The sequence below is a fragment of the Panthera pardus genome, unplaced genomic scaffold (assembly GCF_024362965.1).
Source record: "Panthera pardus isolate Hobbes unplaced genomic scaffold, ASM2436296v1 HiC_scaffold_12, whole genome shotgun sequence".
Taxonomy (NCBI): Eukaryota; Metazoa; Chordata; class Mammalia; order Carnivora; family Felidae; genus Panthera; species Panthera pardus.
The window spans coordinates 9,024,102-9,051,764 of record NW_026526677.1 but is presented as its reverse complement, the minus strand read 5'-3'; the positions used below and the strand labels follow the sequence as shown (position 1 = coordinate 9,051,764).

The window sequence follows — 27,663 nt, the reverse complement described above, 5'->3', positions numbered from 1 at the left end:
TCTGATTGACTTATTTTGCTTAGCATAATACACTTTAGCTTCATCCACATTGTTGCAAATGGGAAGATTTCATTCTTTTTTATGGCTGAATAATATCACACACACACACACACACACACACACACACACACACACACACTTTGAATCAGTTTTTTGGTATCCTTTGGGTAAATACATAGTAGTGTGATTGCTGGATAGTAGGATCTAACTGTAAATAATCAATTAATGTAATTCATCATGTAAATAGACTAAAAAACCTGTATGATCATTTCGATAGATGCAGAAAGAGCATTTGACAAAATTCAACATCCACAACATCTCAGCAAACTAGGAATAAAAGAGAACTTCTTCAAAATGATAAGCGACACTTGTGGGAAAACTATAGCTATCATCATACTTAATTGTGAAAGACTAAATGTTTTCCTTCTAAGTTCAGGAAAAAAACAAGAATATTCACTCCTACCACTTTTGTTCAACATTGTATTGGAATGTAATAATGTAAGTAAAATAAATGAAAGATTTCCAGAAAGGAAAGAAGATGGAAATCTGCCTTTATTTGCAGACAATATGATTGTTTTTACCGAAAATCCTAAGGAATTTACAAAAGGAGCTACTGGGACTAACGTGTTCTTAGCAAATTTTCAGGATGCAAAGTCAGTATACAAAAATCAAGTGTATATCCATATGGTAGCAATGGACAATTGAAATAAAAATATCATTAATAATTGCATAAAATGCTTAGGGATAAATTTGATAAAATATGTGTGAGGCCTAGACATTGAAAATTACAAAACATTGCTGAAAGAAGTTAAAGATCTAAATAAATGGAGAACTATATCATGGATTGGAACATTTAATATCGTTAAGATAGCGGGATGCCTGGGTGGCTCGGTTGACCGTCTGACTTCGGCTCAGGTCATGATCTCATGGTCTGTGAGTTTGAGCCCCGCGTTGGGCTCTGTGCTGACAGCTCAGAGCCTGGAGCCTGCTTCGGATTCTGTGTCTCCGTCTCTCACTGCCCCTCCCCCGCTCATGCTCTGTCTCTCTCTCTCTGTCAAAAATAAATAAACATTAAAAAAAATATATTGTTAAGATAGCAATTATTTCCGGGGTGCCTGGGTAGCTCAATCATTAAGAGTCTGACTCTTGATTTTGGCTCAGGTCATGATCTCACTGTTTGTGAGATCAAGCCTTGCATTGGGCTCTGTGCTGACAGCGTGGAGCCTGCTTGGGATCCTCTCTCTCCCTCTCTCTCTGCTCCTTCCTCGCTTTTGCGATCTCTCTCTCCCTCTCTCTCAAAATAAATAAATAAACATTAAAAAAAGATGTCAATTATTTCCAATATGATCTCTGGATTTTATGTAATACAAACCAAAATTGCAGCAGTTTTTTGGGGCAGAAATTTACAAGTTGATGTTAAAATTTATATGGAAACGCAAAGGCTCTAGACTAGCCAAGGCAACTTTGAAAGAGCTAAACAGAGTTAAAGGATCTACACTATCTGTGTTCAAGACTAATTATAAAGTCACAATAATCAAGACAGTGTGGTACTCATGTAAAGACAAATAAATAGATCAGTGGTATGGAATAGAAGGTCCAGAAATAGAGCCACACACGGGGCCATTCGATCTCTGACCAAGATGTCTAGACAATTAATTGATGAAAAAAAATCTTTGAACAAATGGTGCTGGAACAGTTGGACATCCATATGCAAAAGGCAATGCATCACAGCCCTCTTTCCTCACATTATTTACAAAGATACCTCAAAATGGAACATAGGCATAAATGTAAGAGTAAAAACTATAACATTTATATAAGAAAGCTTAAGAGGAAATTTTAGTGTCCTTCAGTTTGGCAAATATTTTAAAAATAAGGCACAAAAAAGCATAAACTATAAAAGAAAAAACCAGTACATTGGCCTTCATCAAAAATTTAAAATTTTTGCTATTCAAAAGTCACTGTTATAAAAATGAAAAAGCAAGCTATAAACTTGGAGAAAATATTTGCAAAACACATAACTGGCAAAGGATTCGTTTCCAGAATATATGAAAGAAATCTTTCAACTCAATCATAAGAAATCAAACAATTAAATTCAAAACGTGCAACATTTTTGAAGATAGTTTACCAAAGAAGAGATCTAAATGGAAATAAGTACCTGAAAAGTTGTTTAACATCATTAGTCATTAGGGAAGTGCAAATGAAAAGTATAATAATGTACTACCACACATTCACTACTGTGGCTAAAATTTAAAGTATAGATCATACCAAGTTTTGGCAAGATGTGGAGCCACTGGAACTCTTATATACTGCTGGTAGGAATGTGAAATGTTACAACCACTTCGGAAAATTGGTTATTCTTAGGACTGCCTGGGTCATGATTCCAAGGATGTGGGATCAAATCCTGCATCGGGCTCCATGCTGAGTGTGGATCCTACTTAAGATTCTCCCTCTCTCAGGGTGCCTGGGTGGCTCAGTCGGTTAAACGTCCGACTTCGGCCCAGGTCATGATCTCATGGTTTATGGGTTCGAGCCCTGTGTTGGACTGTGTGCTGACAGCTCAGAGTCTGGAGCCTGCTTTGGATTCTGTGTCTCCCTTTCTCTCTGCCCCTCCCCTGCTCATTCTCTCCCCCCTCTCAAAAATAAATAAACATTAAAAAAAGATTCTCCTTCTCTCTTCCTCTACCCCTCTCCACTGCTTGCGTGCTCTCTCTCTCTCAAATTAAAAAAAAAAAGTTAAATAAATGCCTTATATACTACCTACCATTCCATTTTTTGATATTTGTTCAAGAGAAATGGAAGCCTATGTCCACACAAAGAAAGGGCATGAGGAAACTTTCTAAAAAAAGTTTATTTATTTTGAGAGAGAGAGAGCATAAGCAGGGGAAGGGCAGAGAGAGAGAGAGAGAGAGAGAGAGAGAGAGAGAGAGAGAGAGAGAGGATCCCAAGCAGATTAGCTCCATGCTGTCAGCTCAGACCCCGAATGCAGGAGTTCAACTCATGAACAGTGAGATCATGACCTGAGCTGAAATCAAGAGTCAGACACTTAACAGACTGAGCCACCCAGGTGCCCCACGAGTAAACTTTTGGTAGTGATGGATATGTTTATTATCTTGATTGTGTTGATAGTTTCATGGGTGTATGCATCTGTTAAAACTCATCAAAATGTACACCATAAATATGAGCAACTAATTATTATATTTCAATAAAGTTGTAAAAAATATATTAAGATGTCTTTTTTTTTTTTAAAGTAGCCTCCACACTCAGCATGGAGCCCAACCTGGGACTTGAACTAACCACCCTGAGATCAAGATCTGAGCTGAGGGGCGACTAGGTGGCTCAGTTGGTTGAGCGTCGACTTCGGCTCGGGTCATGATCTCACAGCTGGTGAGCTTGAGCCCTGTGTCCAGCTCTGTGCTGACGGCTCAGAACCTGAAGCCTGCTTCAGATTCTGTGTCTACCTCTCTCTCTGCCCCTCCCCTGCTCATTCTCTCTCAAAAATAAATAAAAACATTAAAAAAATTTTAATATCTGAGCTGAAATCAAGAGTTAAACACTTAACTGACTGAACCACCCGGGGGCCAGTTGATATCTTTTTTTATTTTATTAAAAAAATTTTTTTTCCAGTTGCTATCTTTAACTGTAGATCACAGAAAAATCAATTCCCAATGGCTTAAAGAGGAAGGAGGATTTACGTTTAAATTCCTACACTTAACAATTAGAGGTAGGTGACTTCAAGATTGGTTAAGTCAGTGGCTCAATGACATCATCAAACCTCAGGTTAGTTTCATCTTTCCACAACGTCACTCTCAATTGTTGCCTTAATCCTTGCTCTGGTTTCCCTGCTGGGTCACAAGATGGCTGCCACAGTTCCGAACATCCCATCCAGACCCAACATTGTCTACCATCTAAATCTAAACCCTGACCAATTGAGGCACTGACAGACTGTTTGGTTTCTTCTATGTGTGTGGCTCAAATGAAACTTGGCTCCTGGGTATAGGCTTCTCTTGGGGAAAGAGTTTAGAAGAAGCAGGAACAGAGCTCACTAGAGCTGGTCAGGGAAACTGAGCCTCAACTTCGTCTAGCTTATGACTCCAGCTTTTTGCAATAGAGTCAGCTACAGTTCTATGACTACAACGTGAGCTATGACTACATCTCAGAGAACATCATTAGATGGTTTTCTTGAAAGAGGAGGAACAATGGGGCAATGGGGTCCATCCAGTGCTTTTCTTTTGCTTCCTATCCCTGGGACAAAAATCTTTCCCATAATTTTAAATTCATATAAAAGTGAGTTGGGAGTTTAACAGAGAGCAGTCTAGGAGTTCCAAACTTAGTAGCTACAAGGACCGTATGGTATTATAAATGTGTGATTCTGACCAGGTATAGGACAATAGGGAGTGGTGAGGCCTACGGTGATCTAGACAGTAAAACCCTATCTCCACCAAAAAATCACTCATGAGAAAACAAAACCTCTATGGGCCAGTTTGACACCCTGGAGGCGTCTGAGAATCAGGGATGTGCATTAGTTTCCAACTGCTCTTGCAACAAGTCACAGACTTGGTGGATTAAAGCAGCACAAATCAATTTTCTTATAGTTCTAGAAATCATAAGTCTAAAATCAATGTATTGGCAAGGCTTTGTTTCTTCTGGAGGCTTCAGAGGAGAAGCCATGTCCTTGTCTTTCTCAGCTTGTCTTTCTTGGCTTGTTGTTCCTTCTTGTACCACTCCAAACTTTGGTTTCTGTTGTCAGATCTCCTATTACCTACTCTGGTCTCCTGCCTCCCTCTCCTATGATCACATTAGGCCAACCCAGATAATCCAGGATAATCTCCCCATCTCAAAATCCTTAGCTTTTTAAAAAAGTTTAAGCCCAAATTGGTTAACATATAGGGTACTAATGATTTCAGGAATAGAATGTAGTGATTCATCGCTTACAGTGCTCATCCCAACAAGTGCCCTCTTTAATGCCCATCACCCATTTAGCCCATCCCCCCACACAACACCCCGCCAGCAACCTCAGTTTGTTCTCTGTATTTAAGAGTCTCTTAAGGTTTGTCCCCTTCTCGGTTTTTATCTTCTTTTTGCTTCCCTTCCCCTCTGTCCACCCGTTTTGTTTCTTAAATTCCACATATGGGTAAAATCATATATTTGTCTTTCTCTGACTGACTTATTTCGCTTAGCATAATACCCTCCAGTTCCGTCCATGTAGTTGCAAATGGCAAGATTTCATTCTTTCTGATTGCCGAGTGATACTCCATTGTATATATATACCACATCTTCTTTATCCATTCATCCATCGATGGACATTTGGGCTCTTCCCGTACTTTGGCTATTGTTGATAGTGTTGCTATAAACATTGGAGCACATGTGCCCCTTTGAATCAGTATTTTTGTATCCTTTGGATAAATACCTAGCAGTGCAATCCTGGGTCATAGGGTAGTTCTATTTTTAATTTTTGGAGGAACCTCCATACCGTGTTCCAGAGTGGGTGCCCCAGTTTGCATTCCCACCAGCAGTGCAAAAGCGTTCCTCTTTCTCCACGTCCTCACCAACATCTGTTGTTAATGTTAGCCATTCTGACAGGCGTGAGGTGGTATCTCATTGTGGTTTTGCTTTGTATTTCCCTGTCAAGATCCTCAGCTTAATGGCACCTGCAAAGTCCCTTTTACCATGTAAGGTAACATATTCGCGGGTTTCAGGTATTAGAATGTGGACACCTTTGGAGGTCCATTATTCAGCTTTCCACATGATATGAAAGCTGAACTGATTGGGCATCTATTCTCTAAGGGGTCATGAAAACTCTTGGGAAAGGAAAGAAGTGAAGGGGCTTGGTGTGGGCCGACGCCTGGGTTGCAGAGGTGGGTCCTGGGGTACAAGCGTGGAGCCCAAGGAAGGTGGCTTCTGGTGAGCCGTCTACCAGGGCCATGCAGTTGAGAAACCTCCTGAGTGTACCCTCCTGGCCAGGGAGTGCTCAGAGCTGCAGATAGAGAAACTGAGGGTGGCCACAAAGGTCCTACAAATCCTGGCCGATGATAGGACCTTATGGTCAAAACTAGGGACAACATCTGAGGCCACTGAAGTGAGGCGTGACAGTATAAAAACTCAGGCTCAGGGCCACTGTGAGAGGATGGGATGTGAGCCAGTGTTCTACAGATGACTCCTTGAGGAGACAGGCCAGAAGTCGCCTGCTAGTGACTTAAAAATGGAAGGAAGGTAAGGTTCCGTCTGGCCAAAGGTATGGGGTGAGCACAGGAAGTTCCTGGCCAGCAGCTGGGGAAATGGATTCCGTGCAGCTGGTGTGTGCCGTCCCAGGGCTTTGTGGCTTCTTCAGGGCAGCTCTGGGTTACCTCCCCTCTCCAGGTTGCCCTGGCTCAGCTAGAGCCCTGTGTCTTACCTGGAAGACAATGTGTACAACTTCAGAGGTGTGGACTTTCCCCGAGGGATGGGGAGGGGCTGAGTCAGCTGCAGGGGAATGAGTGATGGGCAATGTACCAGGGGGACAAACATGACTGAGAAGGCACATTTGCAAGAGGGGATGGCTGGTGCCCTGACCCTTGCCACCGGGGGGCGCTAATAAGGCTGTCTTTCCCACGGCCGGGACTTCCTTGAAATGAGCTCCCTTGCCGACACAGGGGATCGGATAGCCTCCTCTTTTCCTGACTGTGACCCCTAAACTGCCTTCCATCCCTCCTTTTGCATGGTTCTGACCAGGATTCTTTTTCTCCTCCCCCTCATCCTTCTCTCTCCTTTCAGTCCAGGAGGGAGGGGAAGAAGCCAAGTCTTGGGGGTGCAAGAGGCCAAAGCCTCAGTGCCTCATAGCCCTGGGCAGTGGAGGGGGTCAGGCGCATGCGTTCCAGAGGTGGATTGTCTGTGTTCTAATCCTGACTCCACAATTTACTAGCTGTGTGAATTTGGGCAAGTGACTTAACCACTCTGTGCCCATTTCTCAAATGGGGGATAAAAATAGTACTTATCTCTAGAAAGTTACTGGGAAGATTAAACGAGTCAGTATATGCAAAGTGCTTAGGGCAGTGCCTGGCATCAAAGTGGCACTTGGTGCTGGCTCTCTCTGGCTCGGTTCTACCCTCCCCCTTCCCTCCTCCCTTGTCTCCCCTTCCTGCCTGCAGGAGGCAGAACAGCGAAGAAAATCCGCAAAGGGTAGTGGGAAGGCTTAGGGTGGCTAGTGGACGGAACCTCCAGCTGCAAGGCAGGAAGTGACAAGCTGGTTTTGAGTTTGGACCCTGCTGGGATCTGGAGGATCAGGGGCCAGCGTCTGTGGTCCTTTTTCTCCCTCTTTGCTGCAGGAGATTCCCATTTGCCCTCACAGAGGGGGAGGAGCCTGAAACAAAGCCTCTGATTGGCTGCTTCCATTCGGTCCCTAGTCAATTTCCAAACTGGGAGGGGGGAAGGGGAGGAGCATAAGATATTAAAAACTCATAGGAGTATTTGAATAGGGTAGAGAAGGAGGGAGGGAAGAGGGTGGAAAGTAGGGGCAGGGGAGGGTTTATGAAATACTGGAGGTTGAGGGGCAGGGATTGGACGGTATATACTTTTGGGCCACTGGCTGATGTGGAGTGACTATGACATTTGAGACGACAGAGACCAAAGGAGATGCACACGGACCTTTTAATGACGTGGTCTTGGTGGAGTCTATTCACAGAGGGAGACCCCTGGGAGGTGCTTCCCTGAACCACAGCCTGGACACTTGGGCTGCCATTTCCCCTCCTCCGGTGGGTGGCTCAGGACCCGTGGGACCCTCACTTCCTTTTAGGCTCTGTGAGGTCCCTTCTCAGTGCTCAGAGTCCATTCTCTCGTGCGGAAGCCTGGAGAGGGACCATTTGCTTCTGCTGATCTTGCTGCTGCCGTCTTGGCTTTCCTCTCCTCCTGGGGGGGCAGGAGAGTGGTGTTCTGGGTATGCAGCCTCCAGGCCAGGACCAGGAGCCGGGGGCTTCCGGGGAGTTCTCTACTCAGCTGTGCCCGGCACCATCTCTCTGCCCCAAACATCTACTGCTTCCAGGAGCCGGAAGCCCCAGGAGTCTAGGGTGCGTGACCTGGGGTAAGTCCCTGCTCCCACCTGCTTTCCATGTCCTGCACCGTGTCTGGCAGTGGCTGGCCCAGGGTCTCTGGCAGGAGGGCAGTGACAGCACTGGCAGCCACAGGGACCGCACCGTAGATGAAGAGAGGCACGGAGGGGTAGATTTCAGCAGTCATGCCCACCAGTGGGCTCACGATGCTGCCCACTCGGGCCATAGTGCTGCCCATTCCCAAGCCTGTCTGCCTGTGGGGCCCAAGGTGGGGTGGTGTCAGTCACTGTTCTGGCACGAATGCTGAGGTGCGGGGGTCAGGGCAGCTCAGGCTGAGGCCTCCTGGTCCCTCGTCTCTTCCCCCATTTGATTGACAAGCCAATTTGCCGTTTGTTTTGGAGATCTTTTTAAAAAATAATTATTTCTTTATTAATAATTTTATTTATTTCTTTATTGGAGCCCCACGTGGGGCCTGAACTCACAACCCCGAGATCAAGAGTCGCATGTCCTACTGACTGAGCCAGCCAGGCATCCCTGTTTTGGAGATTTAAAAAAAACACAACAGACAACCATAAAAACCAAAAACAGGTGGGGAAAGGCTCTGGCCAAAGAATCAGGAGAATGAATTTCGCCTCGGCCCTTAACCTGCTGTGTGACCTTAGGAAGAGTCCCTTTTCATCTCTGGGCCTCGGTTTCCTGAGCTGTCAAATCAGACAGTTCAGTTAGGCCGGTGGCGCTCAGATCACTGGGGCGGGGTGGGGGGGGGGTTGGATTTTGAGTTATAGTTGCTCTGGAGCAAACAGTCCTATTGGATTAGAATCCCCAGGGGAGAGGACCTGGAGACTGCACATTGAGACTATGTTCAGAACGTTCTCTATGAAAGCAGAGGTTAAAAACATTGACTCAGGAGACAAAGTGCTTGAGTTGAAATCCAAGCTTCCCCACTTACAAGCTGTGTGACCTTGGGCAAATCACCTAACCTTTCTGTGGCTCACTTTTCTCGCCCATAAAATGGGAATAGCCATAGCACCTACCTTATAGGCTTGCTCTGCGGACGAAATGAGTTGATATTTGTCAAAAAGGTTAAGACGGTGCCTGGCACATAGTGAGTGCTTTCTACTGTGGCTCGTTCCCCTGAAGTCCCATGCAGGCACAGGACGGTGACCATGACCCTGCTGGTTCCGAGTAGCCTAGGGCAGCCTGGCCTTTCTTTGGCCTCTCGCGAATTTTGCATCCCGTTCTTAAAACAGACACGTGTTTCTTGTTTCTTAAGGCAAAAATGCCCGGCCCCGCTCCCCAATTGTGGCACTCAGAAAGCAGTGGTACGTGTATCCGTACGGCTACCAAGCGCCACCCTTATTAAATGTCGCCCTTGTGATAAGAAAGAACTCTCCTGTTTGGTCTTTGGTTTCAGATGGACCACTTGGTTTATAGATGAAATTAAGAATTGGTGGCAGCTTCTAACTTGTGCCTTGGAGATCAAGGTGGAGCTTCACTCGATTGCCCCGTGAGATGTGACTTCTTGCCTGTCTGCTCTGCCCTGCTCCTTTGGAGAGCTTTTCCTTGGATCGGGTAAGGGCTTAGTGGCCAGGGACACCTGCGTTAGCCATGGAGCGTGTACCGAGTGGCTGATACATGCCCTGCCTGGATGAGTGCCGTGAGGGGCCTTGGGCCATGGCATTCCGGATGGTCCTCTGGGGTCTGACCTATGCGCGAGGGAAAGTCTTGTCCCAAGACCCCTCCCACTCACCGGATCACCGTGGGGTACAGCTCCCCAGTGTATAGGAAGATGCAGTTGAAGGAGGTAGCCAGGCAGCCTTTCCCCAGAACGGCAAGGGAGGTTCGGACCATGGACTGATCTGGCGAGAAAGGAGGGAGTCAGTGGGAGCTCGGGAGTAGGGGCTGAGAATCTGGGGATAGGGCTAAAGATGAAGGGCCAAGGTACTCTTGGGTGCTCACCCTGGGGTATCACCCCATTGACCAGGATGCAGATGCCTGCCAGCAGCAGGGAGGCCATCTGGGCAGGCCGGCGGCCCAGAGAGTTGATGACAAGGAAGCCCACAAGCTTGGCAGGCAGGTCCACAGCACCAAAAATCACCTGGATTAGGTAGATGCTGACCCCAAAGCCCTGCAGGTCCATAACCAGCCCATAGTAGGCAAAACTAGTGGCAAACCTAGTGGGGAGGGGGGGAGGGGTATGGAGTTTGTCAGGAAGGCATAAAAGAGGGGGTGCTCATTCAAAATGGGGGCGAGCCACACTGGGTGCCCTGCTTAAGAAGCTGGAATCTGCCTTGGCTGATATTTCGTCAGACATTTAGTATGTATTTCGTGGAAGTGGGGGGTAGTTCTCCAATACCCCAGCTTTCTCAATCTTCTGCTAACTAGAGTCCCCGGGTTATTAGGGGGTTTTGGCTTAGTCGTCGTGTAAGATTTACTTAGTTTTAGTCTTTATCTTATCTGTTGCTACTGGCCCAAGGGCAGGTGGACTTTGTATCTTTCGGGGTCAAGGTGTTGCGGGGAGGTCAGAGCTTTTCAGACCTGTGCATGGTTCTGGGATGGTTCTGGGATGGGTGCTTCTTAAGAAGTCAAGAGCCCACGAAATGAAGCTTGGGTGATTGGATAGGACCTGCAACCGGGAGTAAATCCCAAATTGGAACCAGAGAATTCGTCGATGGAAATGTGGAGCGTGCTTCTAACTATCATGGGATTGCTGTTGGCGGCATCAGGAAGGTAGCACATCGGAGGAGTAATGGGGAACGTTGCAACGGGAAAGGAACATTTTTGGCTGGTATCGGCCTTGGCCAGAGTGGTACTTTTGGAGACGAGTTTTAGGCATCTTATTGCCCACGTTTGTGTCTCTGGCAGGCACTGCTGGGCCAGGAAAGTCTCCAAATGTTTTGTAAGCCAGATGGGTCTTTGCCTTTGTGGTATAATTCTATGGACTCTGGGGGTGACCACTCCTGATGAGGTGTTTCCATACTGGAACAGAGTTGGTAAAAGGGGAAGACGGAGAGGTGGATGGCCAGTGTGGGGACCAGGGGTGAACTGAGGCTGGAGGTCATCTCGTTCTTTAAGACTGTCCCTGGTGGAGGCTTGCCGCCCCTCACAGCAGGTGTGCTGACTTTTCCTCCCTTTTGCCTGGCTTCTTCCACTCATTACATCCACTCTCTCTCCCCAGCCAGCCTTTCGTCTCTCAGGCTGTCTCTCTATCTCTTTGCCACTAGGTCTGTCTGGGCCTACCACAGCATGGAGAGGCAGAGGAAGAGGTGGCGAAGGGCGGGGCAGCGCAGCAACTCCAGGGCGGATGCCTGGCCTTTGCCCATGGTCAGCTCCTTCTGCAGACTGGCCCGGAGTACCTGCCGGGATGGGCAGGGCTCAGGGCCTGGACTCCTCCAGAAGCTCCTCCCAGCCTAACCCCTTACTCAGGGAAGCCCTCTGGGACCTGAGTTCAGGGTTTGAGGGTGGAATCCTGGTAGGGTGTCACAGGAGGTCTTGTGGGGGGGGGGGGTCTTACCTCCATACTTAGCTTGGTCCCCTCTTCCCGCTTCCCATTGATCCAGGCCACTCTCTGCAGGGTCTTCAAGGTGAGGTCTAGCCTCCCAGAGGAGGAGTGCCAGCGGGCAGACTCGATGAAGAACCTGGGAGCCGGGGTGAGGATAGGGGTCAAGGTGGCTTCAGTTCCAGTCTGCTGGGCTGGGGGCAGGGGGTGGGCTTCCCAGGGGCCTGCAGTGGGATTTCTTTTAAGGCTGGGAACCCAGAGGTTTGGCCAGATCCCTTCCGCTAAGACCACAAAGCAGTGTCCAGCTCGGTGATGACTCATTCCCCGACTCAGGAGCTCAGCTTTTGGGCGCCGAGTAACGAGAGCAGTGCAGGCAGGCTGGAGAGCCGGGGGAAGCCGGAGGAAGCCGGAGGAAGCCGGGGGAAGCTGAAGAACCAGATACCCAGGGCAGGTCCTTCCTTGCACAGCCTCAGAGGCACTGGTCTAGGTGTGACCTTCTCTGATTCTGTGGGGTAGCGTGTGTGAGATCTGGGGGATGTCTTGTCCCTTGCAGCCCTCTGGGCTCCTTTGCAGCCCTGCCCACCCGGGGCCCCACACACCAGGAGTAGATGAAGAAGGCGAAGAAAGGCACGGAGACCAGCAGCTGCAGGGGGCGCCAGTGGGGCACAGCATAAGCCACACCGGCCAGAAGGAACTGGCCCAGGCTGTAGACGTAGCCTATCAGGGTGCCCACACAAGCCCGCGTGTGGATGGGCATCCACTCCAAACCTGGAAAGAGGGTTAGAACAGAGTGGTGCATCTGGCTGGGCTGCGGGTGGATGGAGACCCCCCGGGGGCGGGACAGGCAGAGACCCCCCTCTCCACCCAAACTTTGATCTGTCCCAAGGCTCAGTGGAAGACACATCTAATGAGGGTGGGTTCCTTGATGGGGGGCGTGGGGGACTTTCGGCGGACGTAGGAATGGGGAGGTGGGTTTAGAATCCCTAGGAATTGTTCCCTCCACCCCGCTGCTGGGGTTTGCTGCCCCCCGACCTACTGTCCTGGCAAGGGCCCCTTTTCCCTTCAGAGCGTCTCTGACCATTCAGTGCTCTCTCAACAGCAGCCTCTCCTCTGGCTTTCCCCAGCCTGGGCCGATTCAGCGGCCAGAGCAGCTCGGAGGAGACAGCGGCTTTTCTCCATCTGGGAGGGTCAAGGGGGGAGTCGGACCACCTCTCTGCTGGGGTCTGAAGAGGCCCAGCCTTGTTCCTTGTGGGCTCCTGATTCGGCTGCTGGGCCAATGACTTGGAAACAGACTGGATTTGGGGGCTGAATTTTCTAGGTGTCCTGCCCTGGCCCCACCCGGGTTAATTCCTGTAGTCCAGAGGACCTCCAATCCATAGATTCCTTTCTGGGCTCGAGGGATGCCCTTGGGCAAATCCTTTCCCTTCTCTCCAGTCTCAGGTTCCTTATCTGAGAACCAGGGGGAAGGGAGTGACCTATCGGACGGAGGGAGCACATTGATGGTTCATGGACAGACCACGCTCAGTCCATTAAATGGGTTTGGTCTACACGATGCTGGCTTGACCTATGTTAAAAATATTGGAATTAATTTCCAACATTAAAAAATGGGGCTATTTTTGCGTTAATAAAGAGGAGGGAGTGAGATCTGACAGCCCTGAACCTTCTGGCTAGAGCAGCTGAGTGGTCCTGGCCCCTCCGGATGGGGATGCGACTCTCCTTTGGGTACAGTCCTCACCGTTCCCTAATCCCTCTTGTACCCAGTCTGCTTCAGTCATTCATGGGAACCTCCTGGCCCTAGAAAATGGAGTTTGCGATTGTGTCTGAATGAGAGGTCAGGAGTTCGAGAGGAAGGCTGTTATGTTGGCCACCCAAAAGAGGGCAGGGAGGATTCAGGAGTGGGAACGGCAGGACCGGGGTGGGGGGAGCCGGGAGAGGAAGCTGGAAAGTGGCTGCTGGGTTGGGTGGTCAGAGGTGAGTGGGTGGGGACCCGCCCTGCCCTCCCAGCATCCCTCACTCAGTGTCATGCAGTTGAGGGCGACGCTAGCCAGCGACATGCCCGAGAGGAGCCGGAAGGCACAGTAGACAGGGAAGTTGGGAGCGAAGGCTGCACAGGTGCCTGACACGGCTGTCTGCAGGTAGTTCAAGATCAGCACCTTCCGGCGGCCCAGCCTGTGGGGGGAAGGAGGGGAGAACAGCAGTAGGGGTCCTGAGGATTGATGGTGCCAGGCTGGGTAGGGAGAGGAGCGTTTGCCTTGGTCTTTTGAGGACCTGTGCGGTATCACGAGGCTGGCCCCGCAGGTCCTCGAACCAGCCCCTGGGTGGTAAGGCCGACTTCCCACTTGGTTCCCGTGAACCCAGCCGAGGCCCGGGGCCCAGCCCGGCCCCTTGGCTCTACCCAGGACTGACCTGTCTGCCAGGTACCCAAACACCATGGCTCCAAGAAGCACCCCTACCATGTACAAGGACTGGGCCAGCTGGCGTAAGGCCCTGTTAGAGCACACGAGGTCCCACTGTGGGGAGAGGGGGCAAGGGTCAGGCAGAGACGAGCCTGGGCTGCAAGGCTCCCCTTCCCGTCCCTTGGGCTGGCCCTCTGAGACCTGCGTCAGCCCCTTCCCTGACACTCCCCGTCCCCGTTTGCTTCCCCAGTCCCGGTAGCTGAGCGACTTCCCCGGACTCTGATATCCCCCTTTTCTACAAAGGCCCCCATCTTGAACCTCTTTCTTTATCTTCCCATCTTGGTCTCTGGAAAATCTGAGACAGGTGTGTGCGCGTGTGTGTGCGTGTGTGTGTGTGCGCGCGTGCGCGCGGGAGCATCTGTCTGTCTGTCTCAGTCGGGAAGGCAAGTCTGGTTGTCACAGAGAGCAGGGGGGGTCCCGGGTTTCCTCACCTCAGTCACGATGGTGGAGGGGAAGGTGCTGTTGTCATAGATCCAGCCGTTGGTGCAGGGCTCCGTGGCCCCCGTGCTGTTGGCGTCTGTGCTGTTGGGAAAGGGTGGTCCCCGCCGGGGGACGGCGAAGCGGAGGCAGGACTCGGGCTGCCCCTGTCCGTCCCGGGGCAGCCAGGCCTCCAGCCCCCCGTCCTGGCTGAAGTTGGCCTCGGCGGGCGGGCGGCAGTGGTGGGTGGGGATGGCCGCCGTGAAGTTCTGCAGCGTGTTGTGGGAGGCCATCAGGAGCAGGGGGAGGACCACCAGAGTGACCTGGATCTGCTGGAAGCGGCCGACACCCCCCACCTGCTGCAGGAGGTCGTTGAAGGCCATGGGGCCAGGCCCGGCCGAACGGCTGGGGGCTGAGGACTTCCGCCTAGCACCTCTGTCCGTGCGTCTGTGTGCCTGCTGTCCTTAGCTGGAGGAGAGAAGCTGCCGCCGCTTCTGTGGCTGACTTGTTCCTAGAGCCGAATCTGAGCTGGCTCTGTGGGGGGACAGGAACCCGGCTGGCGGCCCCTCCTTCCTTCTCTCACTCCCTGTGTTCTGTCCCTCCCTTTCCCTCGAGCCTCCCCTCACTTGGGGGTGGGGTGCTTTGCTCTCAGGGTCTGCAGAAGCCCTGACCCCTACACGGACAGGATTTAATCCTTGGCCTGGAGGGAATGAGTTAACGTGTGACTTGGTATCAGAAGGATTAACCCTCTGAGTGTCCTTATGTCAGTGGAAATTCTCCAAGTGGGTATAAAGGGCAGGAGAGTGGACCGGGGCGGGAGTGGTGAGAGGGGATGGACTGGGAGGGCCTGTCTAGGCACCTGGGGGGTGGCAGGGGCCAGGTGGGACCTTACTGTCTTCCTTTTAGGGAGAAGACTGGGCTCTGGGAAGCGTGGTGGCCTCTTGAGGGGACTTTTTTCCTTTTTAGTGGACACGATCCAAGCGGTCTGTCCTAGGGAAGAGTTGCCAGAGAAAACACAGGACTCCCAGTTTCAGATCAACGCATGCATCTCATTTTAGTGTAAGTATATCCCTAATATTACATGGGACATACGTATACTAAAAAAAAAGTCATTCATTGATCTGAAATTCAGATTTAACTGGGCATCCTGTATTTGTTAATTTTTTGAAAGTTTATTTATTTATTTTGTGTGTGAGAGAGAAAGAGAGAGCGAGCAGGGGAGGGGCAGAGAGACAAGGAGAGGGAGAATCCCAAGCAAGTCCCGCATTATCAGCTCGGAGCCCTACACCGGGCTTGAACTCACGAGCCATACGAGATCATGACCCGAGCGGAAATCAAGAGTCGGATGCTTAACCGACTGAGCCACCTGGGTGCCCCTGGGCGTCCTGTTTCTTATATGCTAAAACTGGCAACTCCAGTCTTTGGTCTCCTGGGGACAGCTCGTATCTTATGGGACCACGGCTTTTTTAAGCTGGAAGAGACTATAGAGGTCAGAGGCTATTTTTGAAGAAGGGGGACCGAAGACCAACATCACGCATGAGGTAGATCGATTCTTCTAGTGTTTCAGCTTTTACCTTCTGGCTTATCCCGATTCAAAATTTTCCCTTTGTCTTGTTCTCTCTGTCCATAGTTTTTATTTTTATTTTTTCAGTGAACATGAACTTATTTTATTTGTGGCCACGAATCTAAGATAATCACTCGATTTCCTCCAACAGTTTGCCTTCCGAGTCATTCAGGATCAGGGCGGTGCTGAGTTCTGATTGGATGGGCTTCTAGGGGATCTGATGGGTTGGATCATGGGTTGGAAATGTCAATAAAGCGGGTTGCAACTTCTTGCTTTTAATTTGCATAGTACAGAGTATATACAACATGGACTCTGGAGTCAGTTTACTTGGATCTAAATCCTTATTTCACATTTGCTGGTCGTATAGACAGGGCAGGTTGCTAAAATCCTGTATTATCTCAGTATTCTTGTTTGCAAGATGGGTATAATAGTCATGTTTGCCTTATTGGGTTACTGGAGGGTTAAACGTGTGAATACGGCTACAGATCTTTTTAAAAAAAATTTTTTTTAAATGTTTGTTCATTTTTGAAAGAGAGAGACAGAGCACAAGCAGGGGTGGCGCGGAGAGAGAGGGGGACACGGAATCTGAAGCAGGCTCCAGGCTCCGAGCTGTCAGCACAGAGCCCGACGTGGGGCTCGAACTCACGAGCGGGACGCTCAACCGACTGAGCCACCCAGGCGCCCCAATACAGCTAAAGATCTTAAAGTAGCCACTGCCCTGCAGCTCAGTGAGAATGAGCTGTTCTTATTATCTGTTTCTGGTAAAAAGGTGAGACACTTGGGATGCCTGGGTGGCTCAGTCAGTTAAGTGCAAGGACTTGATCTCAGCTTAGGTCATGATCTCGAGGTTCATGAGTTCAAGCCCTACGTTGGGCTCTGAGCTGGCAGCACAGAATCTGCTCGGGATTCTCTCTCTCTATCCCTCCCCTGCTTGTTCTCTCTCTCTCTCTCTCTCAAAATAAATAAGCTTTATTAAAAAAGTTAAAAAAAAAAGGTGAGACTATTATATTGATTTTAGAGAGAAAATAGGCCTAAGCACATCTTACCCTAAGAACAGTGATCCCCCACTGGGCGTGATTTTGCCCCCCACCCCCCACCCCCGCCTCCAGGAGACATTTGGCAATGTCAGGAGATGTTTTTGGTTGTCATAGCGCCAGGGATGCAGCTGAACATCCTACAATGCATAGGACAGCACGCCCCCCCCCCCCCCAATCAAGAATCTTCTGGACCACAAATGTCACTAGTGCTAAGTTTGGGAAACCCTACCTTAAAAGATGTCTCAGACTTATTTTGAAGAGTGACCAATCCCATACCCGCTTGGCCGAGGATATTCCAGTCACACTGAAGACTCCTACCAAAATATTTCTAAGAATGCCCATGCTCTTATTTGAGTAGGGAAAATCTTTGCGAGGTGGGGAGGAAAACTGCTCCCCCACCCTCGGCTTGAGCACAGCAGTGTAGCCTGGGCTCCAAAGCGCTGCAGCCCTTTCCCTTCCCAGGCATACGTAGCCAATTTTACCACTGGAGTAGCCACATCAGGACCCCGATCTTCCTATGTCCAGGCCAACAACACTCTTCTCCGCCATGTTCTAACCCGATTGTCGGTTTGAGCTTCCGTGCCGGACCCTTGCCTTTGCGGTGTGTTTCCATTTGGGGTTTCTGGCTGTCCCTCCCTGTTATCTGCCTCCTACTGTCTGTCCATCCACCGCAGTTCATCATTTGGCATATGTCTGAACACCATGGATGCCTAGGGTTCCAGGGTTTTATGGGAGGTAGCCAGGCCCTGTCCGAATTAGTTGATGCAAAGGGCCGGGAAGGGAAGGGGCGTTTCTCAGTTCTTACAGGCATAAACCTCCAAGTCTTGGTGTTGAGGGGAAGCAGTGTTATTTCCGACTTCTCTTGTAAGGACTCAAGGTGCCCGGCTATCGTTGTGCGGTTTACGCAAACTGTAAACTGTATTAAGTCGGGGGGCTGTTTGTTGTCTGTTGAGGCACTGGCTCCGTGAAGTCTTAGACTGCTTCAAACCTACTCTATCTAACTTCAGAGCCAGGTTGTCTCCTGCTGTTTTAGAGGTGTGCCCAATTAAAGGGGTCTTAGGGATCATCTAGTTTCATTATGTACAGAAGAGAATAGGGGAGTCCCAGAGAGGGATGTAACTCAGCCCAGCCTCCCTCCTCCCACCCAGTGTTGGTTCTGGGCTGGGACCCGGTGGGTGTCCAGATGCCTGACAACATTCTCCAGGCCAAGGTATATAAGAGCCTTGTGGCCTGGGGATGTGAGGACAGCTGGACAAACAGCTTGGGGGCTCTGGGGCCAATCTCGTGTCAGGACTTGGTGCCCTCGTGGGGGAGTAGGGAGAGAGTTGAGGGCAGCAGGGGAGATGGTGGGGCCCCTCCAAGCAACCTCCTTTTCTGAGTGTGTGCCCAACCCTGCCTTTGAGAAGAGCTCCCTCCCTCGTGCCTGACCAGCTCCAGCGAGGCTGAGCCTGGAAAAGCCTCGATTGGAGACTCCAGGGACTCCTGGAAATTGTGGTTGGCTCCTGGGATCATCTGGCTAGCACAGGGATTTCCTACCAGCCTCCCAGACCGTGGAGAGTTTCCGGTTGGAAATGCTCCCCTGGCAGATGATTTGCAGAACTGAGAACTATCCTTTAGGGACACTCTATGTCATTAAGTACTCAGAGTTGCATTCGCTGGATTGATTGAGTGGAATGTGGACTTAAGCTCTGGCCATGCTCACTGGGAAGGGGTCAAATCCGAGACTTCCGATTGGCCGAGAGCCACATGCCATCAGAGATGAATGCTGTCACTCAGATGAAAACTTCTCGATGCATAGGTAGGGGCACCAAGGCCCAGAGTAAGCAAGGGATTTGTCCTGGATCACCCAGCAAGGAAATCTAGAACTCACTTCCGTTGTTCTCGTGACCGTGCTAGCCGCCATCACATATCTCAGATTTGCTGCCACATCTGGATTTTATATAATTTTATCCTGTTAAATTTTAAATAAATGGGATTTAAGGTGCGTGGCTACCCGTGACCTTGATTTTTACCGTTTTGTGAGACTTTTCCAATAAATGATTTACAGGTCAGAGAAAATATCCTTGCTCAGATCACGTGTTCTAAATGTGAGTTTGAAATGAGTGGCCTGGGCAGAAGTCTGGCAAACTCTGAGTGCCTGCTGGGCACCTAGCAACGTTCTGAGCAAGGAGCCAAATTGTGAGTTTTATGTCTCATGGCCTGGCTACCCGGGCCAACGAACGGTGCAGAAATTCGAAATTCATCCGAAACTGCCATCTAAAGGCTGGACAGGGGGCGAGCAACCAATGAGGTGGCTCGGCATGAGGATTCTGCCCGAGAGAGGTGCCCCAGATTGGATGACCATTCACTGAGCCAGCTGAAGGCTGAGCTCAGGGACTGAGAGCAGGGAGGAGGGAAAGCAGGAGGAGCTGGTGTTGTAGAGGAAGAAACAGAGATGGAGAAAGCGTGCAGTCCAGACGGGGGGATTGGGGAACGGCAAGAGGAATGGGCCATGTACATCCTGAGCAGTATCCCAGTTCACCGGGAGTCCTGACCACGTGACTAGGAAATGTCTTCCTCGGCGTCTTCGCTCCCCTTCTTGTGTGTCCCTGAAACAGCACGGGAGGGGTTATGGCCAGGGCATCCTGGGTACCATCCTGAATTCTGGACAACTGAAAGAGGCTACTTTTCAGGGTGCACGGTGGAGGGTGCTTAAACTGAAGCCATTGAGGCAGGGTGGGACCTGAGCATGACGGGCCTTGCAGCCGAGTTTAGACTTCATCCCAACGGGAAGTCACTGAAAAGTTGAAGCAGCGGTATAATATGATCTCTTTCGTGCTTGTTAAGCTCTCTTTCAAATATCTAAGTACGGATTTGAGAATAATTAACTCTGTGCCTGACAGTCGAAGCCCTGGAGTGTTCTGGGTTGTCTAACACGGCAGCCTCTAGCCACTGCTGAGCACTTGAACGGAGCCCGTCCAAACTGACAAATGCTATTAGGGTAAAATATACACCAGATTTTGAAAACTTAATACAAATTACAGGCTATAAGATATCTTATCGATAGCTTTTACATTGATTTCATGTTGAAATGGTAATATAGGATATTTTTGGTTAAATAAAATACATTATATATATACAATTAAATACATTATATATACATTATATATATATATATATAATTAAAATTATTTTTACCTTTTTAAACTAAAAAATAGCTAGGAATTAAAATAACCAGGAATTTTTTATTTTTAATTTTTTTTAGAGAGAGTGCGAGTGGGGGAGAGGGGCAGAGAAAAAGAGAGAGAGAGAGAATCTTTTTTTTAATTTTTTTTAACATTTTATTTATTTTTGAGACAGGGAGAGACAGAGCATGAACAGGGGAGGGTCAGAGAGAGGGAGACACAGAATCTGAAACAGGCTCCAGGCTCTGAGCTGTCAGCACAGAGCCCGACGCGGGGCGCGAACTCACAGACCGCGAGATCATGACCTGAGCTGAAGTCAGACGCTTAACCGACTGAGCCACCCAGGTGCCCCAGGGAGAGAGAATCTTAAGCAGATTCCATGCTCAGTGCAGAGCCTGAGGAGGGGCTCAATCCCACGACCCTGGGATCATGACCTGAGCTGAAATCACGAGTCAGATGCTCAACCAACTGAGCCACCCAGGTGCTCCAACGACTAGGAATTTTTGAATTGCGTAAGTGGCTTGCATTACGTTTCCACTGGAAAATGCTGGTAAAGAATATTTGAGGAAGGGGTTCTAGGAAAGAATTCTGGGGAACGTCAGTGTTTAAAAGATGATAGAGGGAGAGAAGCTGCTTTTGGAATTGTTTCGTTTGGAAACCCTTGAGTTTAGCTTAAACAAAACAAAAGCTATTCAGAAAATTCAGGATATTTTATAGAACTCAGGGTCAGAAAGCACATCCAGGACTGAGGAAGACCTGGGACTTGGAATCCACTAAGGATAGACTCAAACAGGGGCACCTGGGTGGCTCAGTTGGCTGAACATCCAGCTTGATTTCAGCACAGGTCATGATCTCACAGTTTGTGAGTTTGAGTCCCACATCGGGCTCTGCACTGTTGGTGTGGAGCCTGCTTGAAATTCTCTCTCTCCTCCTTGCTCTCTGTCAAAAATAAATAAACATTTGGGGCGCCTGGGTGGCTCAGTCGGTTAGGCATCCAACTTCGGCTCAGGTCATGATCTCGCGGCTCGTGAGTTCGAGCCCCGCATCGGGCTCTGTGCTGACAGCTCAGAGTCTGGAGCCTGCTTCATAATCTGTGTCTCCCTCTCTCTCTCTCTGATCCTCCCCCACTCATGCTCTCTCTCTCTCAAGAATAAATAAACATTAAAAAAATATTAAAAAAAATAAATAAATAAACATTAAAGAAAAAAAAGGAATCAATGCAAATAGTCTCACCAAGTCTTTTTGTCTGGGCCCCTGTATCTCTTCTCCTTTTCTCCGTGCACTTGCTTTGTTCTTTGTCTGCAACTGGCTTCCTCTGATCTACTTGCATCTGGGTCAGAGTGCAGTCTGAAGATGTACAGGGTTCGAAGGTGCAAGCCAGGGCGGCACCCAGCCCCTTTCCAAAGTTTAGCTGCGGAAGGGGAGAGAGAGACAGTGTGGCCCCTGGAGGGAGATATGGCTCCAAGGAGGGCTGGTTGGCTTGGTTGGTTTTTGGTAAGATAGGAGAGGCGGGGGCTTATTTAACCGGTGATGAGAAAGAGCCGGAAGAGAGCGAATGGGTGGAGATCCCAGGGGGGGAAGGCTGCCTGCTGGATGGGCTGGATGCGGAGCCCCAGTTGGGAGGAATGACCTTCTGCTGTGCTTGGCGGGAACTCGGGGAGCATGGGGTGATATCAACAGCCTTCAGCTGTGTCTGCGGTTTTCCCACTTAAATAGGAGACGGAACTGTCCGGTGGCATGGGCCTGTGACACCGATCAGAGACCTGCGGCGAGCAGGTCTGGTGGATGGGGACTGGAGGAGCGCGGGCTTCCGTCCGCAGCTGCTCTGGGCTGGTCCGGTCCTCTGCCCACACTCACGCTGGGACACGTACGCGCACACACTCATTTCTAAGCCCAGGACTTGCAGCGGACTGCAGCGTCCTCACCCATGTTTAATGTTGGTGCTCTAACTTCCGGTGTGCTGGTAATTGCAGGTGGGGGCCTTTGGAAGGTGATTAGGGATAGATGAGGTCACGAGGGTGGGGCATCACGTTGGGATTCGCATCCTCATAAGAAGGGACAACAGAGACCTTGCTTCCTCTCACTCTCTCCCCAGGCCAAGTGAGGACATAATGAGAAGACGGCCGCCTACAAGCCCGGAAGCGGGCTCCCATCAGGAACTGAGGCTGCCAGCACCTCGATCGTCGCGGACCTCCCGGCTTCCGGAAGTGGTAGGAAGACTCGTTTGTGGTTTAAGCGATGCACCTGCGGCGTGTCGTTGCAGCGTCTCGAGTAGGCTTGGCCTATACATGCCTCAGTCCCCCACGTGTGCACACAGGTTCACATCAGCCCAGCTTGCCTGTACCTGTGTGTCCACACCCATGTGTTACACACAAGTACGGATGCAGGGGAGAGCAGTGCGCATGTCCACGTGGTGGCCTGCCCCCTTCTCCCTTCCACGCCCATTCCTGAGCCGCAAGCATGGCTTGAGTTCTTCATTGCCATTTATTGGACCCTCCCATGGAAGAAAGGTGTGGGGAGCAAGAAGAGGAAGCTGTCTTTGTTAGGACTGAACCAGGGAGCCCAGGGGACCTCAGAGGAAGGGGACTGGAACAATGGGGGAAGGTGGCCAGTGGGGAAGGGCTGGGCTGAAGGAGGGTGAGGGCAAGGGTGGGGCGTGGGAAGGCCTGTGGCCGAATCTTTGAACTGGCCAGGGCTGGGGGCTCCGGTGTGGTGAAGATGCCCTCAACCAAGCTTTCAGAAGACTGTGTTCAGGAGCATGGATGTACTCAACACCGCCCCCCGCCCCCCCCGCCCCCGCCCACGGCCGCCCCCCAAAGGTGTCCTCAGAGCCCAGAGGCAGGCAAGGACCTGGCAAGGATTAGTTTCTGGAGGGCAGGGAAAGGGGGGCTCAGTTGCCCTCAGCTGGGGTCCAGGCCTGGTCCCGAGGGATCCTCTGGGATGTTTTTTCCATTTCTGGTTCCCGCTTTGGTTCCTTTGCCACCAGGACCTCGGGAAAGAGATCTCAGGAAAAGCCCCCGGTCTGGACCTGCTTCCCCAGCTAGGAGTTCCAGGAGGACCAGAAGCAAGGGACTGACCAGGTTTCCACGTCTTCAATAGTCTCTGGCAAGGGCTGATTGAGGGTCTCAGGCAGGAAGAGGGCAGCCCTGCCTCCCAGGAAGGTGATGGTCCCAAATATGACTTTGGGGATGAAGGGCTGCCGCTCCCCTGTGATCTTCACCAGCGGGGCCATCATGCTTCCCATGTGGGTCCCCAAGTTGCCAATGCTCATGCCTGTTTGCCGGGGAGAGTTCAGAGTAGGGATTGGCAGCCTGTGTGTGGGGCCCCTGGGCAGGGGGCTAGAGGATGCTGCGATCCCACCTGACCCTGTATCTTTTGGCTCGGCCAGCCCCAAGCCCTGCACCTACCGAATGACCGTGGGGTACGGCTCGCTCGAATAGAGGAAGAGGCAGCTGAAGGAGCTGGACAAGCATCCCCTTCCCAAACACAGCCAGGGCTGTCCTCAGGGTCGGCGAGTCTGCAGACGGAAGAAAATGTGATGGGCCTCGGACTCAGGAGCACCTGAGTGCTGAGTGTTCTCACTCTTCAGCCGACTTTGTCTCCCTTTTTGCTTTGGCTGCTGGAAAGCTCAGGTCTAAATATAAAGCTGAGTAATGGTCCCTCGGCTATTTCTAGTGCTTTACAGGCTGTCTTGCCGCCTTTGTGTTTTTCCCCGGCTCTGGTTCCCTCCTCCCATATTTTGTTGTATATATTCTTGTCCTAAAATATCTCAAGTTCCTTTGGAAGGATATGGGTGTATCAACACACAAACATCTATATAGAAGTGGCTTTTCCAAGGTCGCAGTGGAGTAGGTGATGGGGGCTTCCCTGAGCACTGAACCCTGTTGTTTTCCCATGCCAGCTTGTCCTCTGTAGCGATGAGGGCTTGCCAGATCCCTGAGCAATTCCTCGTACTGTCCAGACACCGCCACACTTTACCCAGTTTGAGTCAGATCTAGAAAGGAGCTTCGATATCATCTAGCCCAACTGAGTTATTTTCTAGATGGGAGACCTGAGCCCTAGAGAGTGCAGGGACCTGGTTAAGGTAACACAGAGATTTAGAGGTAGAGTCTGCAGATTTGGAGTCCCTGGCACCCCACTTCCCAGCCCGTGGCAGCCCGTGTCGTCCACTGACATGCTGGCCCTCTTTCAGAGGGTTCTGAAGTAGCTCCAGCTTCTCAACCGAGGGCACAAAGATGAGAGCCAGGATGCACCCTCCTGCCAGGAGTAGACCACTGGCCAGGGTGCTGTGTTGGCCCAGATGGTTTATGGAGAGGAAGTGGATGAACTTGGCCCGGAAGTCAACCCCACCAAAGATGAGCTGGAGGAAGTAGAGGTTGACTCCAAATTCTGCCACACTCATAGCCAAACTGTAGTAGGCAAAACCAGTAGAAAACCTGAGGGGCAGAGAGGGATGGATTGGCACCAGCAGCCAGACAGGGGTCTCTCCCCCCACTGGTCATTGGGTCACCAGGATGACGAACGGTTTCGTTTCTTATCCCAACTGCAGCTGATTGGTAAGGGCTGATTGAGTGCTGTTTTGAGCTCTCTGGGATTCTGCCTGGGCTCAGCGCCAGGATTGATTGGTTATGCCTGACGTGGGTGTGATCTAGGGTGTGGTGGCAAAGATGTCCCATAATTGCCTCCAGAGAATATCAGGACTGGCAGGACTCTGGGAGACCAAAGGAGGTAGTAAATGATCTTCCCTTCGTCGGGTAAGCGTTTAACATCTAGAATGGGAGAGGTGAGAGTCAAGCTGTGCACATGGGTCCAATGCCTCCCCTTTCCCTCTGGGGCTCATGGCATCCCCTTTGAAGTTCCTGGACAAATTGGACCCTATTCATGTAGGGATGGAGAAGGGCCTCAGAGCCAGGTCACAGAAAGGGCTTTGAAGGAGCCGCAGATCGTCAGACAGAAAGAGAAGACTAAGGAGAAATATGATTTCTGTCTTCAAGCTCTGGTGGCCAGTCTTGCTCTGTGGGGTCCCAGAGGGCAGAGTTGGACCGGTGAAGGCAGTGACAGAGAGGCATAGAATGGGGAAATTGCCATGGCACGATGTGAGCTGAGAGCCGTGAAGGGGTTTGGAGCATTTGCCTTGTGGACGGGGTGGGCGTGACCCAACAGGGAGGCAGACCCTGATGGCTGGACCTGGGTGTGTGACAGGGACATGAGCAGATTTCCAGGGTTGGGGCTGGGCTGGGGCAGCCAGGGAAGGGGGTCTCTGGACTCCTGGGCCTTCCCCTTAGGTGAAGCCACCACAGGCCTTGTTCATTACCCTTGTTTGGCAGAGGTGCTAGGGTGTGGGTAGGGACAGGTGGTGGGTTACCAAGCCAGGGAAAGACAGAAGGTCACACGGCACAGGTCGGGTGTCCGGAAGAGGTCAGCTACGCTGTACTTGGCCTTGGCCAAGGAGATCTCCTTCTGCAGGCTGCGTTTGAGCTCCTTGGGGAAGAGGTAAGGGAAGGGTGCCATTAGTGACCAGCTGGTGGGCAGGAGGAAGGAGAGAGGGAGGTGCAGGCCTGGTGCCTCTAGAGAAGTTTGGTTGGGACATTCAATGTGATGTTAGCTCGTGAGCAGGGAAACAGAGGCAAAGGAGGGTTCCTGCTCCATGCCATAATCCCTCTCGGTTCTCACCTCCACGGTGAGTTTTTCTTCCTCTTCCTTCTTGCCATTGAGGGCAGCAACCTGCCAGAGTATTTTCAGAGCCTTTGAGAACTTTCCAGACAGGACCATCCAACGTACAGACTCTGGTATCCACCTGGGTTCCAGAATCAACTCACAGTGGCTCCCCCCCATGCCAGAAGCTTTTTCTTTTTCTTTTTCTTTTTCTTTTTCTTTTTCTTTCCTTTTCCTTTCCTTTTTTTTTTTTTAGGCACTGGAAAAACATCAACAGCCAGGGCCAAGGGGTAGGAGGTCCAGAAACCCAAGCTGTTTCGCTGCAGATTTCATGGAATTTAAACTTGGCCAAGCTTTGCACCTGGACTGCCTGCAGCCAGCACAAATTCTGGGATTCTCTTTTCCCCCTTCCAGAAGAGCCTTTCCTCTGCCCCCCTACCTGGGCCACTTGTTATTGCTGGGTGTTTTCCTTAGCCACGATCCTTGGGCCTAGGCCAAGGCAGGTGGGTCCCGGGGAAGGGACAGCATGTTCAAGGCTAGACAGCTGGAGGGTCCTGGACATCCACCTCCCTGTTCTTCTCTGGGCCGCATTCCAGGGTGAAGAAGGGGGCAGGGAGACAGTCCTGGGGCAGCTTGGGAAGGTGCCTCAGGGTAGGGTGGGAGCCTAGGAAATGGATTTGAGGACCCTTGGATTCTGCCTGCAAAGGAGGGATTCTGCTGTAGCATGAGCACCGCATGGGGTCTTGAGATTGGCAGGTGGGCAGACAACCTCACTGTTCCCACCTCCGGGCTGTACTTTTGGGGGTTGGTTTGCACTGAGCAGACCCTGAGTGTCAGTAAGAGAAGACAAGCAGAGGCAGAGGTGTGGGGAGATGTGAGGAATGATGTTTTAAAAACATCTGGTCTCAGGGGGAGGCACCTGGGTGGCTCAGTCGGTTGGGCCTCCGGCTTTGGCTCAGGTCATGATCTCACAGTCCGTCAGTTCAAGCCCCACATCGGGCTCTGTGCCGACAGCTTGAAGCCTGAATCCTGCTTCGGATTCTGTGTCTCCCTCTCTCTCTGCCCCTCCCCGACTCACACTCTGTCTCTCTCTCAAAATAAAATAAAAACATAAATTTTTTTTTTTTTTTTTTTAAAGTCTGGCCTGGGGACGCCTGGGTGGCTCGGTCGGTTAAACGTCCGACTCTTGATTTCGACTCGGGCCATGATCTCACAATCGTGGCACCCGGCGTGGAGCCCGCTTAAGATTCTCTCTCTCCTTCTCCTTCTGCCACCACCCGCCCCCTGGCTCCCCCTGCAAAAAAAAAAAGTCTGGTCTGAGGTGGGATCAGCTGTGGTTGTGGCCTCCACAGGCACCTAGGATCCAGCTCCAGCAAGGTCCTGGGGGAGCAGATACTGATCAACCTGCCTCAGATCATCGGCCCAGCTGACAGCGGTGGCCTCTCGGGCTCAGTACTACCCTGTCTTGTTTCTGCCCCGGCGGCCTCCATGGCTCTTCTCTGAGCAAAGTCCTTCTCCCAAACACCACAGCCAGGACCTAGACTCCATTCTCCTCGCCCCGAGAATAGTAACCGTGGCCTCCAATCAGTGAGCCTTCCTGTGAACCAGGCCCACGTAACCCTGGGTGACAGGCATTATTATCTCCAGTTTGCCTAGGAAAATCTTGAGGCTCAGAGTGGGTGAGGCTTGCCCCAAGTCACAGAGCGAGGAGGCCTGAACTCTCGACCGTATCCTGCTGACCATCTGCCCTTATTTTGCCTCCCCTACTCTCTGCTCCTTCTCTGCTCCCATCCCAGGCTGTGGACATGCCCTGGCTCCGCCCTGGACCCTCTGCCCACCCCTCTCTTTCC

General features: G+C 50.8%; 1 protein-coding gene and 1 long non-coding RNA gene across 5 annotated transcripts; one reads left to right on the top strand and one right to left on the bottom strand.

Moving 5' to 3' along the window:
- Window positions 1–7,605: 7,605 nt before the first annotated feature.
- Window positions 7,606–15,142, bottom strand: SLC22A6 (solute carrier family 22 member 6). 4 transcript variants are annotated; one of them, XM_019414734.2, is made up of 10 exons: window positions 14,408–15,115; window positions 13,927–14,030; window positions 13,535–13,689; window positions 12,120–12,288; window positions 11,536–11,659; window positions 11,262–11,377; window positions 9,981–10,195; window positions 9,772–9,880; window positions 8,072–8,275; window positions 7,606–7,881 (listed from the first exon to the last, which is right to left on the bottom strand). In XM_019414734.2, exons 1-10 carry the CDS (start codon window positions 14,774–14,776, stop codon window positions 7,794–7,796), a joined length of 1,653 nt encoding a protein of 550 aa, XP_019270279.2. In that variant the 5' UTR covers window positions 14,777–15,115; the 3' UTR covers window positions 7,606–7,793. The 4 variants fall into 4 exon arrangements, with proteins under 4 accessions (XP_019270279.2, XP_019270281.2, XP_019270280.2 ...); XM_019414736.2 differs by lacking the exon at window positions 8,072–8,275 and having other exon boundaries at window positions 14,408–15,123; XM_019414735.2 differs by lacking the exons at window positions 7,606–7,881; window positions 8,072–8,275 and adding an exon at window positions 8,594–9,261 and having other exon boundaries at window positions 14,408–15,128.
- Window positions 15,143–15,258: 116 nt separating this feature from the next.
- Window positions 15,259–22,762, top strand: LOC109246619 (uncharacterized). The gene is made up of 3 exons (XR_002071417.2): window positions 15,259–15,452; window positions 15,833–15,934; window positions 22,254–22,762. It is a non-coding gene; the product is annotated as an uncharacterized LOC109246619 (long non-coding RNA).
- Window positions 22,763–27,663: the final 4,901 nt, after the last annotated feature.

Excerpts from the sequence above, each read along its gene's own strand:
- SLC22A6 (XM_019414734.2), bottom strand. The coding sequence starts at position 14,776 with ATGGCCTTCAACGACCTCCTGCAGCAGGTGGGGGGTGTCGGCCGCTTC. Across the intron at positions 11,378-11,535 it reads GGACCAAGCTAAGTATGGAG|GTACTCCGGGCCAGTCTGCA; the intron begins GTAAGACCCCCC and ends CCATCCCGGCAG. Across the intron at positions 8,276-9,771 it reads CTGTACCCCACGGTGATCCG|GCAGACAGGCTTGGGAATGG; the intron begins GTGAGTGGGAGG and ends TGGGCCCCACAG.